The sequence below is a fragment of the Condylura cristata genome, unplaced genomic scaffold, assembly GCF_000260355.1.
Source record: "Condylura cristata isolate star-nosed mole 26May11 unplaced genomic scaffold, ConCri1.0 scaffold00002, whole genome shotgun sequence".
NCBI lineage: Eukaryota > Metazoa > Chordata > Mammalia > Eulipotyphla > Talpidae > Condylura > Condylura cristata.
The window spans coordinates 13,273,616-13,288,396 of NW_004567103.1; the positions used below are offsets into that span (position 1 = coordinate 13,273,616).

At 56.8% G+C, this 14,781-nt stretch overlaps 1 protein-coding gene across 4 annotated transcripts in view; it reads left to right on the forward strand.

Annotated features, from left to right (window-relative positions):
• TNS1 (tensin 1) overlaps positions 1 to 14,781 on the forward strand; it is a 186,514-nt gene that overhangs the window by 160,388 nt on the left and 11,345 nt on the right. For 2 of the 4 annotated variants that reach the window (XM_012726524.1, XM_012726537.1), the window contains 6 exons: positions 143 to 235; positions 1,941 to 1,979; positions 8,059 to 8,257; positions 10,006 to 11,147; positions 13,778 to 13,864; positions 14,581 to 14,712. In XM_012726524.1, coding sequence (XP_012581978.1) covers positions 143 to 235; positions 1,941 to 1,979; positions 8,059 to 8,257; positions 10,006 to 11,147; positions 13,778 to 13,864; positions 14,581 to 14,712 — 1,692 coding nt within the window. The remainder of the gene's footprint in view (positions 1 to 142; positions 236 to 1,940; positions 1,980 to 8,058; positions 8,258 to 10,005; positions 11,148 to 13,777; positions 13,865 to 14,580; positions 14,713 to 14,781) is intronic. The other 2 variants (XM_012726530.1, XM_012726516.1) reach the window with 2 other exon arrangements.

A 14,781-nucleotide genomic window follows, 5' to 3' on the forward strand; every position in this document is an offset into this window, starting at 1 on the left:
TGCGCCCCTCGGGCCGGGCTGGCTCCCTTCCACCAACCTCCTGCCCACCTCTCACTTTGGGGTGCCCTCTTCTTGCCCCTCCTTCCCTGCAGCTTCCCTACCTGAGGCTCACTCCCAGTGTCCCCTTTTCTTTCTGGCACAGTGCGCTCCCCTCCAGGTCTGGCCAAGACACCCCTGTCTGCTCTGGGCCTGAAACCCCACAACCCTGCGGACATCCTGTTGCACCCCACAGGCGGTAAGACACCATGGTTGGCAGGGGGTGGTGGGAGTAGGCCAGAGGGAAAAGAAGGGGCCTGTGGCTCGGGGCAAGGCCTTAGGACTGAATCCAAAAAAGGCCAGTGGAGGTGGGTTCTGGGGACTCCCTGGAGATGGGGTGGCAGCCTGGCTTTGTGCTGAGGTCTGGCCTGAGTGGGAACCCTCTGTGCGGAGCCTGAAGGGCTTGGAGCCCTTTGCAGGCCCAGGCCACTCTCAGTGTCCTCTGACTTGGGGATTTGGGCACCTGACCTGTTTCTCTGGAGGTGGTCAGCTCCTTTGGAGACCTGGCGGCCAGGTCCTCCGTGTTTAAGCACTTGTGTTCACATATGCACTCACGTGAACATGTACCCCCACACATGAAGACACATGTCCACACCCACACCCACACATATGGGCACACACTCACGTGCACGCACAGCACACACACAGCACGCACGTGCACACACAGCACACATGGGTATGCACAGGATGCCGTGCACACACAGCACACATGGGTATGCACAGGATGCCGTGCACACACAGCACACGCGCACACAGAGCACCCCGCGCGCACACAGCACACACGCACACGCACAGCACACACGTGCACACAGAGCATCCCCACGCACACAGCACACACGTGCACACAGCACACATGCGCACCGCACACAGAGCACCCCGCGCGCACACAGCACACATGCACACACACAGCACACACGTGCACACAGCACACACACGCACACAGTATCCCGCACGCACACAGCACACGCGCACACACACACAGCACACACGTGCAAACACCACACAGTGCACACAGCGCTCACGGGCACACAGCACACACATGCACACAGCGCACACGTGCACACAGAGCACCCCGCGCGCACACAGCACACACGTGCACACACCACACAGTGCACACAGCGCACACGTGCACACAGCACACACGGGCACACAGCGCACATTTGCACACACAGCACATGTGGTCACACAACACAGCACACACGTGCACGCACAGCCTGCGTGTGTGCACATACATACATACATACACATACATACATACATACACACACACACAGCACACATGTGCACACACAGCACATGCAGACTTTCTTGTCCAGCTTCCCAGCTCCTCCTTTCCTGGGGAAGGAGAAAGTGGGAGCCCTGGCCCTCAGGGGCAATTTCAAGAAGACAGAGCGAGACACCCCTGACAGCTCTCAAGCCGGGGGGGTGGCTTCTGGGGCCAACACTGCTTCTCTTTCTCAGTTCCCAGGATACTGATCCTGCCAGGTAGGAGGGCACAAGCATGGTGTGTGACCCACACAGACTCGGCCGGGCACAGTCCCCCGCTCAGGGGGCGTCTGCATGGCCAGCGCCATCCGGTCACCGGGGAGGAGAGGGCCGGGCTGGCAAGGCCTGGCACAGGGGCTGTGAGGGGGCCGGCTGGGAGCCCTGTGGGGGCTGCGGCTCCCAGAACGAGGCTCTCCTTAAAGCCTGCTCCCCCGTGTCTTTCTGCCTCCCTCGGCTTTCCTGGAGCCTCAGGCCCCTGTGTGGGGTGGACCGCTCCCTCGGGGCTCCCTTTTCTCAGCAACTTCCTTTCTGTTAATTACCTCTGTTAACCAGTCTTTCTCTCTCCCTTTTGCTTTTCCTCACCTGCCTCTCTTTCCTGCCTATCCTTTCTCTCCACCTCTCTTCTCATCTTTCCTCAGAGGAGGATGAGGGGAAGGTGGCGATGGAGCTCCTGGACGGTAAGTGTGGGTTTGCTGTGTGACTGCTTCTGCTGTCTGGGGCTGGGGTCTCTTCACATGGAGCTTGGGCTGGCTGGCTTGGGGGCAGCTTTCACTGGGTCTCAAGTGGTTGGGGAAGTAGCTTCTGGGTTCCTCCCTGGCACTCACTGCCTGAGTCCTGACCCAGGCTCTCAGGTGCTGCCAGCGGCCAGGCACCAGGTGATAACACCGTGTCGACAGAATGACTTTTGCCTCCAACAGAACTTCCCACTTTGGCCGGTTGGGGCTGGGCAACAGCTGCAGACTGCCTGGGGGTTGCAGAGCGAGGCAGCCCCCTGCAAGAGACCCCAGAACTGGGGGAACGGCAGGAGACCCCAGAACTGGGGGAACGGCAGCCGGGTCTGTCTGCTGCTCCTCCGCAGCCTCACCCCCAGGCTGGATGCTGACGGCCATGTCCGGCTGGGCAGGGAGGCCGGGGCAGGAGCCCGTGCTTATGGCTTCAGGCGTGGCCTGTGCAGTTGGTCTCAGCCTCCCGGTGGTGGCCGACATCAGCAGACTGGTGGAACCGCAGATATTCTCCAGTGGGGGAGCAGAGGGGTAGATTATCCCGCAGATTCTTGCTGTAGCATTTCCCACTCTGGGTGACACTCAGGGGAGCATTTTTGGACAGACCTGAATTGAGATCACAGACTCCTGCTGCCAGACTCTGAGTTCTTCCACCCACCCACCCTTCCTCCCAAGGCCCCAGAGTTTGGAGGGGTAGTTTCTTAGAAATCACCTCAGCCACACCCATCATTTTCACATATGTGGGGTTGGGGTCCATTTGAGGACTAGGGGTCAGGGTGTCCATGCTAGGTCACCAGAGGCAGCAGGCCGAGACTTGACTGGCTGGTCTTCTGTCGCTTGGTCACGTGGTCATGTCAGAGTCCTCCTCCTGCCTCCAGGCACCGCCAGCATGGCGTTTGGAATTGCTGCCTTGTTCTGAGGAACTGGGAGGTCGAGGGTCAGGGAGCAAGGCTGTGGGCCGCCAGGCCACTTTCCCTGACTCATGCACCACCTCCTTCCCGGGCTGGACTAAAGCACATTCTTTTCGGACTCTCTGAAATCTTTCTTGATGTCCCTGCTGATACCTTAATGGGACATTCAGAAGAAGATGCCTGGGTGGAAAAATGACCAGAGGCATAGTTGTTCAGCTAGGGGAAAAGGAATCTTCCAGAGATGTCTGCTTGTTCAAGGCACTGTGCTAAATGCTTTGGGTTCAGTCATTCCTTCATTGACACATCTGTTCAATAACTATTTTTGTGCGAGGCACTGTGCCAGGCTCTGGGGGGAGAATGACCAGCAGTGTAAAGGATGGTTCCTAACTTCATGGAGCATATGAATGAGCAAGAGCCGGAGTTAAGTGATCACTACAAGCTGCACATTGAAATAGGTGTTCTGAAGAGAAGGGACACACAGTTTCATGGGGCTTTATGGCAAAGAACCTGACCTTGACCAAAGAAGTGAGAGGTGAGGGTCAGTGCCGTTTATGTGGTAGATGGGAATGACAGGAAAATGTTCCATGTGAGGAGAGGGGCCTGTGCAGAAGCCCTGGGTGGGGGAGGGCAGGGAATAGTGTGTTGTTTCAAGGACTTGCACAGCCAGTGAAGCTGAGAGCAAGGGGATTTGGAGGCTAGAGTAGAAGGGTGTGAGTTAAACAAGCAGGGGCGGGTCGTGTGGGCTCTTTGCCATGTCATCTTGCTTAATAGAAGACCTGGGAGGGAGGTTGTAGGCGCCTCATTCACTGATGATGTGTAAGCAGGTTGAGTGATGTTTGGTCTACGGGGCTGAGTCTATGCTGGTTAGCGGGTAGAGGTTGTCCCTTTTCTGTAGAGGTTGTACCAGACACATGCTCTAAGCAGTCACTTTACTGAGTGTGGGGACTGGGTATTACTCTTCTCCCTGAAGGAAGGAGAACATGAAAGCCTATAGCAGTAAGGTGTACGGTCAACATCAGGAATATCTTCCCAAGGTGAAACAGAAAGAAATTTTTAGGACTCTAAAACAGGGAACAGGGAACGGGGAACAGGGAAAGCTGAGGCTGGGTCATGTTTGTCCAGCTGACCAGGGACAGACAAATTTTGCATAAAGGAAGACAGTGAGTTAGAAATAGCCTCTCTAGGGGGTCTGCTTACTCTGAGATCCTTGATGATGGGTATACTGTGGCCTCTGGGATTTGGGGACAGTGCTGTACAATACAAATATATGAAGCTTCTGCAGTGAGTCAGGCCCTGTGCTAGGCACTGAGTGTGTGAAGATGACTGGGACAGCTGGATGAGATGCCCGTGAGGATTCCAGAATAAGGCAGAAGAGCTAAGTAAAGGTGTGAGCAGGGAGTCATGGGAGAACTTTGATCCAACCAAAAGTTTGAAGGTTTAGCTTTTGCCGAGGGGGCGGGGTGTGTTTTAAATGTTATTTACCTCTGTTAGCTTATCTGCCTCCTTGTTTATTCATTTATTTGAGATTACATTGGTTGCAATACTGAATGTCTCAGAGCACACCTTCATACCACGACAGTGTGCCCATGCCATGTCCTGACCTCAGGGCCCTGCATCTGAGCTCCTGGGTTTCTTTACCTCACTCCCCCACCACCCCCACCACATCTCTTCATTTTACCTGGAGTGGGTAGATCCCTCCTATCTGGGCAAAATCCTTTTTCTGGGAGGCAGGAAATGCACTTCAAGAGTGGGGGGAGAGCTGGCCATGCCCCGTGCCTGGCGGGGCCACCTTACGCTTGTGCTTCCAGCTGCTCTCAGATGCCAGCAGCCACTTGGAATGGGTTTGGGCTCCTGGAATGTTCTACATGAAGCACCCTCCCTGGCCCCACCTCTCTGGCCCTTCCCAACTCCCATTGGGTGTAGCTGCTGCGGGATTGGAGGAGAGAGGAAAACATCGGGCAAGGGTGGATGGAGCAGGGGCAGACATGGTGGGGGCCAGGCTGCAGCCTTGGGGCTGCCTGTGAGGCCTGGAAGTGGCGAGAAAGAATTAGAAGGAAGTTGCCCATCTCTTATCTTTTGATCCTGGCTGGGCAGGTGAGTATTCTCACTCCCACTTTAAAAGATGAGGAAACTGAGTCCAGAAATGTCGAGCAGGACTCTTCGAGTTAAGTCCAAGAAGGGGAGCCCTGAGTTCTGTGTTGTCCTGCAGTGGGGAGGGGAGAGGGAGCTGAGGAATCCTCAGCCACAGCAGTTGGGGGGGGTCAGCCGTGTGTATAGAGCAGCAGGCCAGGTGGGGGCGGCAGCATGGCTCAGGCGTGGCGCTGTCCTGACGGGGAGCAGGACGGTGCGATCACCCTGTCCGGGGTCAGTGCTGGTAGCCCAGGCCTGTGTGCGTCCTTGCAGGGTGGGTGTAGGGTAGTATGAGTCATGGGCTCAAGGTGTGCATCAGGGTCCTGCACCATGCTGGGGAGGGGGGGCACCCAGGTGAATGTAATGGACTGGGCCAAGATCTGAGATACGAGAGTGGGTGAGGCACCCCTGGGTGCTTCCTGGTCGGGGGAGGAACCAGGAGAGAGCTGGAGGGGAGGGCCCTGGACTGGAGTGGTGGTCTTGAGGAGAGGGATGCAGCCACTGGCACCTTGGCTCTCTCCTCCCTCCTCCCTCCCTCTCCTGCTACTTCATCCTAACAGGGGCTTTCAGAGCCCTGGGGCAAGGGGGTTGGGTGGTGCCGGGTTCAAAGCCACCTCCAGGAATGTCAACCAGGCTGGGAGTGAACAGGAGGCCACCAGGTGGGACAAAATGTCCATGTGGGTTTTAACTTGAACTCTGGGAGCCAGCCTGGGCTCCAGGAGTGGGAAAAATAAACGTGTGCTTCTTAGGGCTGAGTTAGGATGCCCTAATGTCTGGATGGGGCTGGAAGGTTTACTAGCTTTTAGGATAAGCATGTCCCTTGTGCAGGGTGAGGGGAGCTGAGGGGTACCTGGGGGCAGATGGGCTTTCCTGCCCTCTCTGGGTGGGAGAAAGGGGTGCTGAGAGTCTGGGGCCCCGGGGGAGTGTTCAGAGTGTGATCCGACATGATCAAGGTGGGAGGGGAGGGTGGGTTCTGGCCTTGAGTCTCCATTACTGACTTTGTGGGTATAAGTCCCCTCTGATGATCCTTCTGCCAGACTGGGTAACCCCCAAAACCGAAAAAAACCCGAAAATGGCAGTTTCCAAGTTCCTGGGCCGTACATGTAGTGGGCAGGACAGCAGGTTCTGGGGTGGACCACCTGGCTGCACCCACTGCCACTTGCTGTGGTGTGAACAGAGCAGGGACGTACATTCTCTAAATCCTACTTTCCTCATGTAACTGGGTTATATTTACTGTTGTGGAGTTTTGCTTCTCTGGCTGCTGGGTGAGCTGACACTGCCTCTCTAGGCCACCCAGAGCCAGTTCTGTGGCTGGTATCCTGAGTCGCTGCCTGCTGTGTGTTCTGGGGAAGAAAGTTCCACCTCTCTGGGCTGGGGAGATGGGTTAGGTCAAAGGTCTGCAAACCGTGCCAGAGGCTGGCCTGTAGCCTGCTCTCGTAAAAGCTAGTTTTATTGTAATGCAGTCAGGCACTCTCATTTATGTGTGATCCACAGAGAGGTTTGCAAAACAACAGCACTGACATAGTTACGTCCCAGTCACCCTCTGACCCCTCAAGCCTGAAGCTTGCTGTTGTATCCTTTACCAAAAAAAAAAAAAAAAATAGTACCCCCCTGGATCAGAGAATCCCCTCCTTTGGAGACAGTGTGGCCTGGGGCTGCAGTGAGGTGGGTGGGGAGCTGGGCCAATTTATTGGGGGGTTTTAGCCAGCCTTCCTGGCTGCCTAAATGAACGCCTGCTTTGGGAGCTCAAGAGGCTGGTACTGCATCCCCGACACCTGCTATGTGGGGTATAGATAACCCCTTGCTGTCTAAAAAGGCCCATGCTGTCCCTTTGCTGACATCCTGCCCCACCCCCACCCACCCTCACTGCATTGTTGGAGGGAACTCTGTGGAAACCAGAAGGCAAGCTGGCAGCCTCTGCTGTAATTGTTCCCACTCACCACCACCAACCTCCGACCCCCCTGCAGGGCTGCACCCTCTGAGAAAGGCCCTGTTCTGAGGGAGCACCCTCTACCATGTCTGTTGCCTCAGGGCCTGGGTGCTCAGGAGACGGCGCAGCCTGGCGCCGTGAGGCTCCTTCCAAAGTAAGATTTTCTTTGGGCTGAGGAAACTCAGTGACCAGCTCTGGCCTGGCCAGTAAAGGCTCTGGGGGCCTGACCTCCCCAGGGCTGGTTCTTCAACTTCTCAGGCTGGTTTCAGAGGACGCCCTAATTGTGGACAGAGTGTCTCCTGGGAAGACGGGTGGTGACCGTGTCCCTGGAGAAGCCCAGTTGTCCTGCTTCTTCTTCCCGTCTCGTGTTGGGTCACAGGCAGGGCTGGTGGGCCGGCGAGACCGTGGGAGAAGCCGCACAGGGACGGGCTGGGAGGTGGGGGGCCTGTTCCGTGCTGTGCCTGTCTCCTGGGCCGCTCTGCAGGCCCAGCCCACAGATGTCAGTCTCGGGAGGAATGCTGAGTGTGCTGGGCAAGGGAGGGTGGCCTGGGCATGGGGGGGCCGCAGTGTGACTCACCAGGACAGGCCTGTTGCTGGCTGTGGGGGCAGCGGGGAACGTGTACACACTTGTGCTGTCTTGAGACACAGGCAGACTGAGGCTGCCACTCTGAGTCCACGAACACCCCAGATGCCAGGGGTACCTGGGAGGGCCGGGTGGTTGAGTGGCAGGGTTGTCAAAGAAAAGCAGGGAAAGGAACATTGCCCCTTGGGGGTGGCACACCACCCCTGAGAAAGGAGGACTCTGTGATGTCCTTGTTCAGAGGAAGAGCTGGAGTTCCTTTCTGGAGGCTTCTCCGAGCTTCTCCGAGGGAGGCAGGGGTTGCAGGTTCAAGTGGGGTGCTCGTAGCTCCTCCCGGATGCTGGGAAGGGGGGACTCCTGGAGATGTGGGCAGACCCTGCCTGGCTGTCTTCTTGGGACTGTCTCTACACGCTGGGCTCTGGCCAGGTGGGCTCCCTCCAGGTGGTGGATCTGTGCTCAACCTCTGCCCCCTGCTCCTTCCAGAACCCCGGAGCTATGTTGAGTCGGTGGTGCGGACGGCAGTGGCAGGGCCCCGGACTCAGGACCCTGGAGCCAAGAGCTTTAGTGCCCCAGCTGCCCAAGCCTATGGCCATGAGGTGCCCCTGAGGAACGGGACCCTGGGCGGCTCCTTTGCCTCCCCCAGCCCTCTCTCCACCAGCAGCCCCATTCTTAGTGCTGACAGGTAAGTGGAGATTGGGAGTATGGGGTGGGATGTGTGAGGGTCCAGCTGAAACAGGGTGCATGAGGCTCTGGAGTCTGCCCCGGGCCTGGATGGGCCAAGATCATGTCCAGCACTCAACTCATGGGCTCAGTGGGAAAACACGCTGGAGTACTGACCCCGTGGGGAACATGAGCAGGAATGAATGCACTGTGACCCCCCAGCTAAATTCAATTACACCGTCTGGAACTGGGCTAGAAGGAGTGGGGTCATGGCGGGTCGTTGAGAGGTGAAGCAGGCCCTTCCCTCAAGTTTAAAATCCGTCAGCGGCAGTCACTGTAGTAGTCTCCTGTGTACCAAGCACGTTGTCCAATACTTGCTCTGGTGGCTTTATTTATCCCCACAGCAGCATTAGCAGGTAAATACTATTACTCTTCTTGCTTTTCAGAAGAAGAAACTGAGGCACAGAGAGAGGTCCAATTGCATGTTCAGCATCTCATGCCAAATGGTAGCAGAACAGGATTCAGACCCAGGGTGTCAGGCACAGAACCCAGGGCTCTGTCCTCCCCCACACCTGCTCTGTGGTGCCCGTAGGTCCCAGGACGGGCGTCCGAGGGCTCCAGAGCCGGTGTAGGTGCAAAGCGCTCAGCACTCAGCAGAAGGGGCCGTTAAGGTTAGAGACACAGAGAGAACTTCTGGGGGCCGTAGGTATTTGCGGAGAGGCCAGAGGATGAGCAGGTGAAGGGCAAGGAGGTGGAGGAGGTGGCATTCTAGAAAGACAGCACAGTGGGGACAGGGGGCTGGAGAGGGGTTGCGATGTGGGGCAGGGGTGCCACCCTGCCCCACATGTCGCCCTGGGTAGAGAACAGATGTCCTTTTTGCCAACTTTTTTTTTTTATCGATTTTTAAATTTTCTTACACTGATTATTTTTGTACAGTATTTGATGCCCCTGCTGCCCCAGGTATAGTCCCTGTAAATAACCCACCACCATATCACCAGTGACCCATCACCACAGGCTCTTATTCCTGTCCCACCCCTATCTGATCCTCTCCTGTACATATCAGGTCAATAATTGCCTACTAGTTTTGCCTTTTAAAAAACCTTTATTTAGTTTCCCTGCATTCCTCCTGTAAGTGATATCACCTGACATTTTTCCTTTTCCTTCTGACTTACTCACCGAGCATGATCCCTTCCAGCTCCAGCATGTTGCTGCAAGTGGCACGAGTTTATCTTTTTGATTGCTGAGTAGTATTCCACTGTGTCATATAACATATTGTCATACAGTCATCTGTTTTGGAGCATTGAAGTTGTTTCCATATCTTAGCTGTTACCGTGCTGCAGTAAACATAGGAGTGCAGGTTTTAGTCATTGCAGGGCCTCCACAAGATTTCCATAGTGGTTGAACCAGTTTGCATTCCCACCAACAGTGCAATTCCTTTTTCTCCACTTTCTCAGCAGCATTTGCTGTTGCCAGTTTTTTAAATATGTGCCATTCTCACTGGTGTGAGGCGATAACTCATTATGGTTTTGATTAGCATTTCCCTGATTTTAAGTGGTGTTTGGAACCCAGCGCAGCTGAGAAGAAACCCCGATCTTGTATGAACTGTGCTTAATGTGTTTTGTGAACCCACTTACTGCTCTGAGCCTCAGTTTCTTCTTCTGATGCTTCCATAAGGTGGCACACATAGCCCTGGCATCCCTTCACCTGTGAGTGGGGCTCTGGGAGTGCCGCATGCTGACATCTCAACCTACCCTCTCTCTCTCCCTCCAGCACTTCAGTGGGGAGTTTCCCATCTGGGGAGAGCAGTGACCAGGGCCCCCGGACGCCCACCCAGGCTTTGCTGGATTCTGGCTTCCGCGCTGGCAGCCTGGGCCAGCCCAGCCCTTCGGCCCAGAGAAACTACCAGAGCTCTTCTCCTCTCCCGACCGTGGGCAGCAGCTACAGCAGCCCCGACTACGCCCTGCAGCCCTTCAGCTCCCCGGAAAGCCAGGTCCAGCCTCAGTTCAGTGTGGCCGGCGTGCACACCGTGCCTGGGAGCCCTCAGGCACGCCACAGGACAGTGGGCACCAACACTCCCCCTAGTCCTGGCTTTGGCCGGCGGGCTGTAAATCCTGTCATGGCCGCTCCCAGCAGCCCCAGTTTGAGCCATCGCCAGGCGATGGGTCCTGGAACTGGTTTTCATGCTAATGTGGTCTCCAGTCCCCAGAGCAGTGCAGCAACCACTCCAGGAAGCCCCAGCTTGGGCCGGCACCCTGGAGCCCACCAGCCCTCAGGCCTCCATGGCAACGTGGTGACCACTCCAGGGAGCCCAAGTCTGGGCCGACATCCGGCAGGGGCCCACCAGGCCTCTGTTCCCCACGGCAGTGTGATGCCCACACCAGGGAGCCCCAGCCTGGGCCGGCACCCTGGGGCCCACCAAAGCACCCTGGCCTCCAATCTCCATGGCAATGCCATAGCCAGCCCCGGAAGCCCCAGTCTGGGACGCCACCTGGGAGGGTCTGGAGCTGTGCTTCCTGGGAGTCCCAGCTTGGACCGGCACGTGGCCTACGGCGGCTACTCCACTCCTGAGGACCGGAGACCCACACTGTCCCGGCAGAGCAGTGCCTCCGGCTACCAGGCTCCTTCCACACCCTCCTTCCCTGTGTCCCCCGCCTACTACCCTGGGCTGAGCAGCCCCGCCACCTCCCCCTCGCCTGATTCAGCGGCCTTCCGCCAAGGGAGTCCGACACCAGCTTTGCCAGAGAAGCGGCGGATGTCCATGGGCGACCGAGCAGGCAGCCTCCCCAACTATGCCACCATCAACGGGAAGGTGTCCTCCTCACCTGTGGCCAGCGGCATGTCCAGCCCCAGCGGAGGCAGCAGCGTCTCCTTCTCCCACACTCTGCCCGACTTCTCCAAGTACTCCATGCCAGGTGGGCCTCTCCTTCCCCTTCTCTTGCTGGCGGATTAGGTCCAAAAGTTAAGATGGCTTCTCTTGTCTCCAGTCTGACAGCTTCTTGGCAGGCACTCATGGGGGAATCACTGGTTTCTGGGCCTCGCTGTCCTTGTATGTCCTCAGGGTCAGTGCACTTTGGTTGTGGTAGCTGAGGGGGCAGCGGTGAGGGTGGACAGGCCAGAGGCCGTGACGAGGATGAGCAGAATAACGGTGCCTCACATACCATCTTCATCAGCGCCCCGGCACTGGGGAGCCCAGGCTGCGTGCCAGACTCTCAGCTAAGGACTGTTTCCATGTATCTTCATGTCGCTGGGCAGAGTAGACATTATTAGCTCTGTTTCACACGTGAGCGAACTAAGGCTTGGAAAGGCCCCGTCATTTGTCAGGCGCCACGCAGTTTATAAATGGCAGAGCCGGGCTCCCCACCCAGTGCCATGGAGAGGTCGTGTCGTGTTTCCGAATCTTGAGAGTTCATGCGATTTAGCATCATGTTGCAAGATGGTCATCCCCAGCCTGGCCGTCCACCCCGTTAGCCTGCCCCTTGTCCCCACCTTTTGATCCCTGCCGTGCACACATCACTAGCAATAGACCTGGAAGCCAGATGCAATAAAGACCAAGGTCAAGGGGTGGACATTTGCACAGGAATGTAGTTTGTGCCGACCCAGCGCCACTGAAGCCCGTGCCCATTTGCGCACTAAACTTCATTCGTCATCAACACTTGGTGATGGCGACTTTGCCTCCACTCAAAGGGCTCAGTGTCCGCACACACAGGTGACCGGCAGCATCTCAGCTACTCCTGGAACTTGATTGCGCAGACGGATTGGGGGCCCTGAGTCACTGCAGATGAAATTGGAATGTTCAGAGAGCCCGGCAGGGGGCCAGCTGCCCAGAGTCTCAGTGTGTCACTCCCAGGTCCTGCCCTGGACCTGTCAAGCTGGGACGCCTACAGTGCCCTGCTTGCCTCTGCTTCCTGCTGCCCACCAGAGACATCTGGTTCCCAGCCCCTCTTCTTGGATGCAGAACTTGTAATAGTTGGGACATTTCCTGTTTCCCACCATCTTCCCTGCTTAAAATAGCCATTGGAGTCAACACAGGAAGGCGCATGGGGCTGCAGCCGCCTCTGACAGCTCATCAGACAGACCCAGCAGCAGCAGTGGTGGGGGCCTGGGCTGCAGAGTAGAAGAAGCTGCTCGCAGCCGTGGATGACGGCTGCCGCCTAGCCCAGAGGCCTTCCTCCCGCACAGCTGGCAGCAAAGGGCGCAGACTGCCCCTCACTGTCCTCCAGAGACGCGTCCCAGCAGCCACGCTGACTGCATGACAAGCTGAAATTGAGCGCTGGGCCAGCACCTCCACCCATGTCTCTGGCCTGTGCCCTGAGCTTCTCAGCTCTGTTAGCCCGGACTCTGCCCCAGCCTCCTTGCAGAAAGGAGAGGACTCGCAGATTTGGAATAGTGCCTTGTCAATTTTCCCACCCCCCTTTTTTTTGGTTTCTGTGCCAAAAGATGAAGGCAGAAGTTGTCAAGTAAGGTCTGCACATGCTGACCCTGGGCAGGACGCTGGGCCTGGGGGACTGAGCGGCCTCCTCAGCCACCAGCCCTGCGTGGCCTTGCTGTGCACTGCGCTTACCTCCATGATGGAGCTTGAAGCTAAGACTTTGGACCTGTAGCCGCGAGCTCGTCCATAGCTTATGTCTAGGAACGCACCCCTGACCTGCTAAGGGCCTGGGAGGGGAGCTACCTTCCAGAGAAGTGGGGTACAGGACACATGGTAGAGGGCCTCTGCACTCTTTCGATTTGGTGAGAAGATTTCAGGATTGGTGAGAAGTGGACAGAAGAATCTCTTTCTGCCCTTATCCTTATCCTGTTATAATTGTTCATCATGCGTTGTTATGACAAAGTTGGGGAATGAGTCTGTAGAGAAAGGGGCTAGAAGATGGGGGGGTCCCAGCCTGAGGGAGAAAGCTGCAGGAGTATAGTTTGCATCTCCCGGAGGAAGGGGCCTTCTGGTTGGCTCAGCGTGCCAGGCCCTTCCACAGGCGGGCGGCACTGTGGCCACCAGCAGTGACCGGCAGGCAGGCTGTTGATAGGGCTGTTCAAGGACCCTCTTAGCAATGCTCGGATGCTGGGGGCGGGGGGGGGGCAGACTTTCTGGGTTGATGTGTTAGCGCAATCAGAGCAGAGAACCACGGACTTGATGGCTTAATAGGAATTTGTTCTCTCACAGTTGTGGAGACTAGAAGTCTGTTGGCAGCACTGGGCCCTTCTGGAGGCCCTGAGGGGCAGCTGTGCCAGAACATTCTTAGCCTCTCCCGGTGGCCTGCAGTGCTTGGGGCCCCTTGGAGGGTCAAAGCATCACTCCAGGCCCTACTTCATCTCCATGGGATGCTCTCCCCACGTATCTGCTTCTTTCCCCCCTCTTGTAAGGGCACCAGTCATGTTGGGTGAGGGCCTCCCCTAAGTCCCACTTATTCTGGTCACACCGACAAAGACCCTGTTGCAGGTAAGGTCCCATTCACAGGTGTAGGGGGAGGGGTTAGGATTCTAACTTACCCTTCTTGGGGGGGTTGCAGTTCAGCCCATAACACTTTCTTTTCCTCTCCTCTTTTAGACAACAGCCCCGAGACTCGGGCTAAAGTGAAGTTTGTGCAGGACACCTCCAAGTATTGGTACAAGCCTGAGATCTCCAGGGAGCAGGGTGAGTGCCGGCACCAAGGTCTTGTGGCCCCTTGGATCATAACTGGCTCCTGCCCAGTGGGTCTTGGCTGGACAAAGGTCACAGCAGACTCATTCCCATTTGCAAGGGTCACAGAGAAGGGGCTGGGATCCAGGCCAGACTGTCAGAGGAGCATCTCCCCAGGGGAACTGTGGGTGGGAACAGAAGCTGTGTTTGGAAATAGTCCTTGGAAGAGGCCTTTCGTCAACCAAGTCTTACTTCTGGACAAAGGCAAAGGCCAGTCAAGATAAAGGGGAGCCTGAGCTCTCCATGGCCGTGATGGGAGAGATTCTTGTGCATGTGATAGAAAAAGCAAAATTGGGGTGTAGGGATGGGGGTGGTGGAGAGATCTCCTGAGGCTCCTGAGGATTGTGTGGGGGTGAAGGACAGGGTGTGGGCAATGGTGGCTCAAGGGGCCAGCCCTGCTGCTGCCTGGTTTGGGGACTGCAGTCTCCCTGGACACAGCTGTGGAAGGTCCAGCTGCCGAGACAGAGCCCGCATGCCCAGCAAAGCCAGAAATGTCGACTGTGGCTCTACCTGGAAAGGCCTCCCACTCTAGCACAAGAGGACCCTCGGCGTCTTTAAATTCTAATTTCATAGACAGTCTCGTCTCAGAAAGAGTGAGGCACTGGGCCCTGAGACCAAAGTAGAGCCCATGCCGTGAATTGATGTCCTCCTCTCTCCTCCCCTTCAATCAGCCATCGCCCTCCTTAAGGACCAGGAGCCAGGGGCCTTCATCATCCGTGACAGCCACTCCTTCCGAGGCGCCTACGGGCTGGCCATGAAGGTGTCCTCGCCTCCTCCCACCATCATGCAGCAGAATAAAAAAGGTAACCTCGGGCTCTCCCTGGTGGTGCAACGGGTAAAGTGCAGCCCTTGGGAGCTAGCTCAGCCTCTGC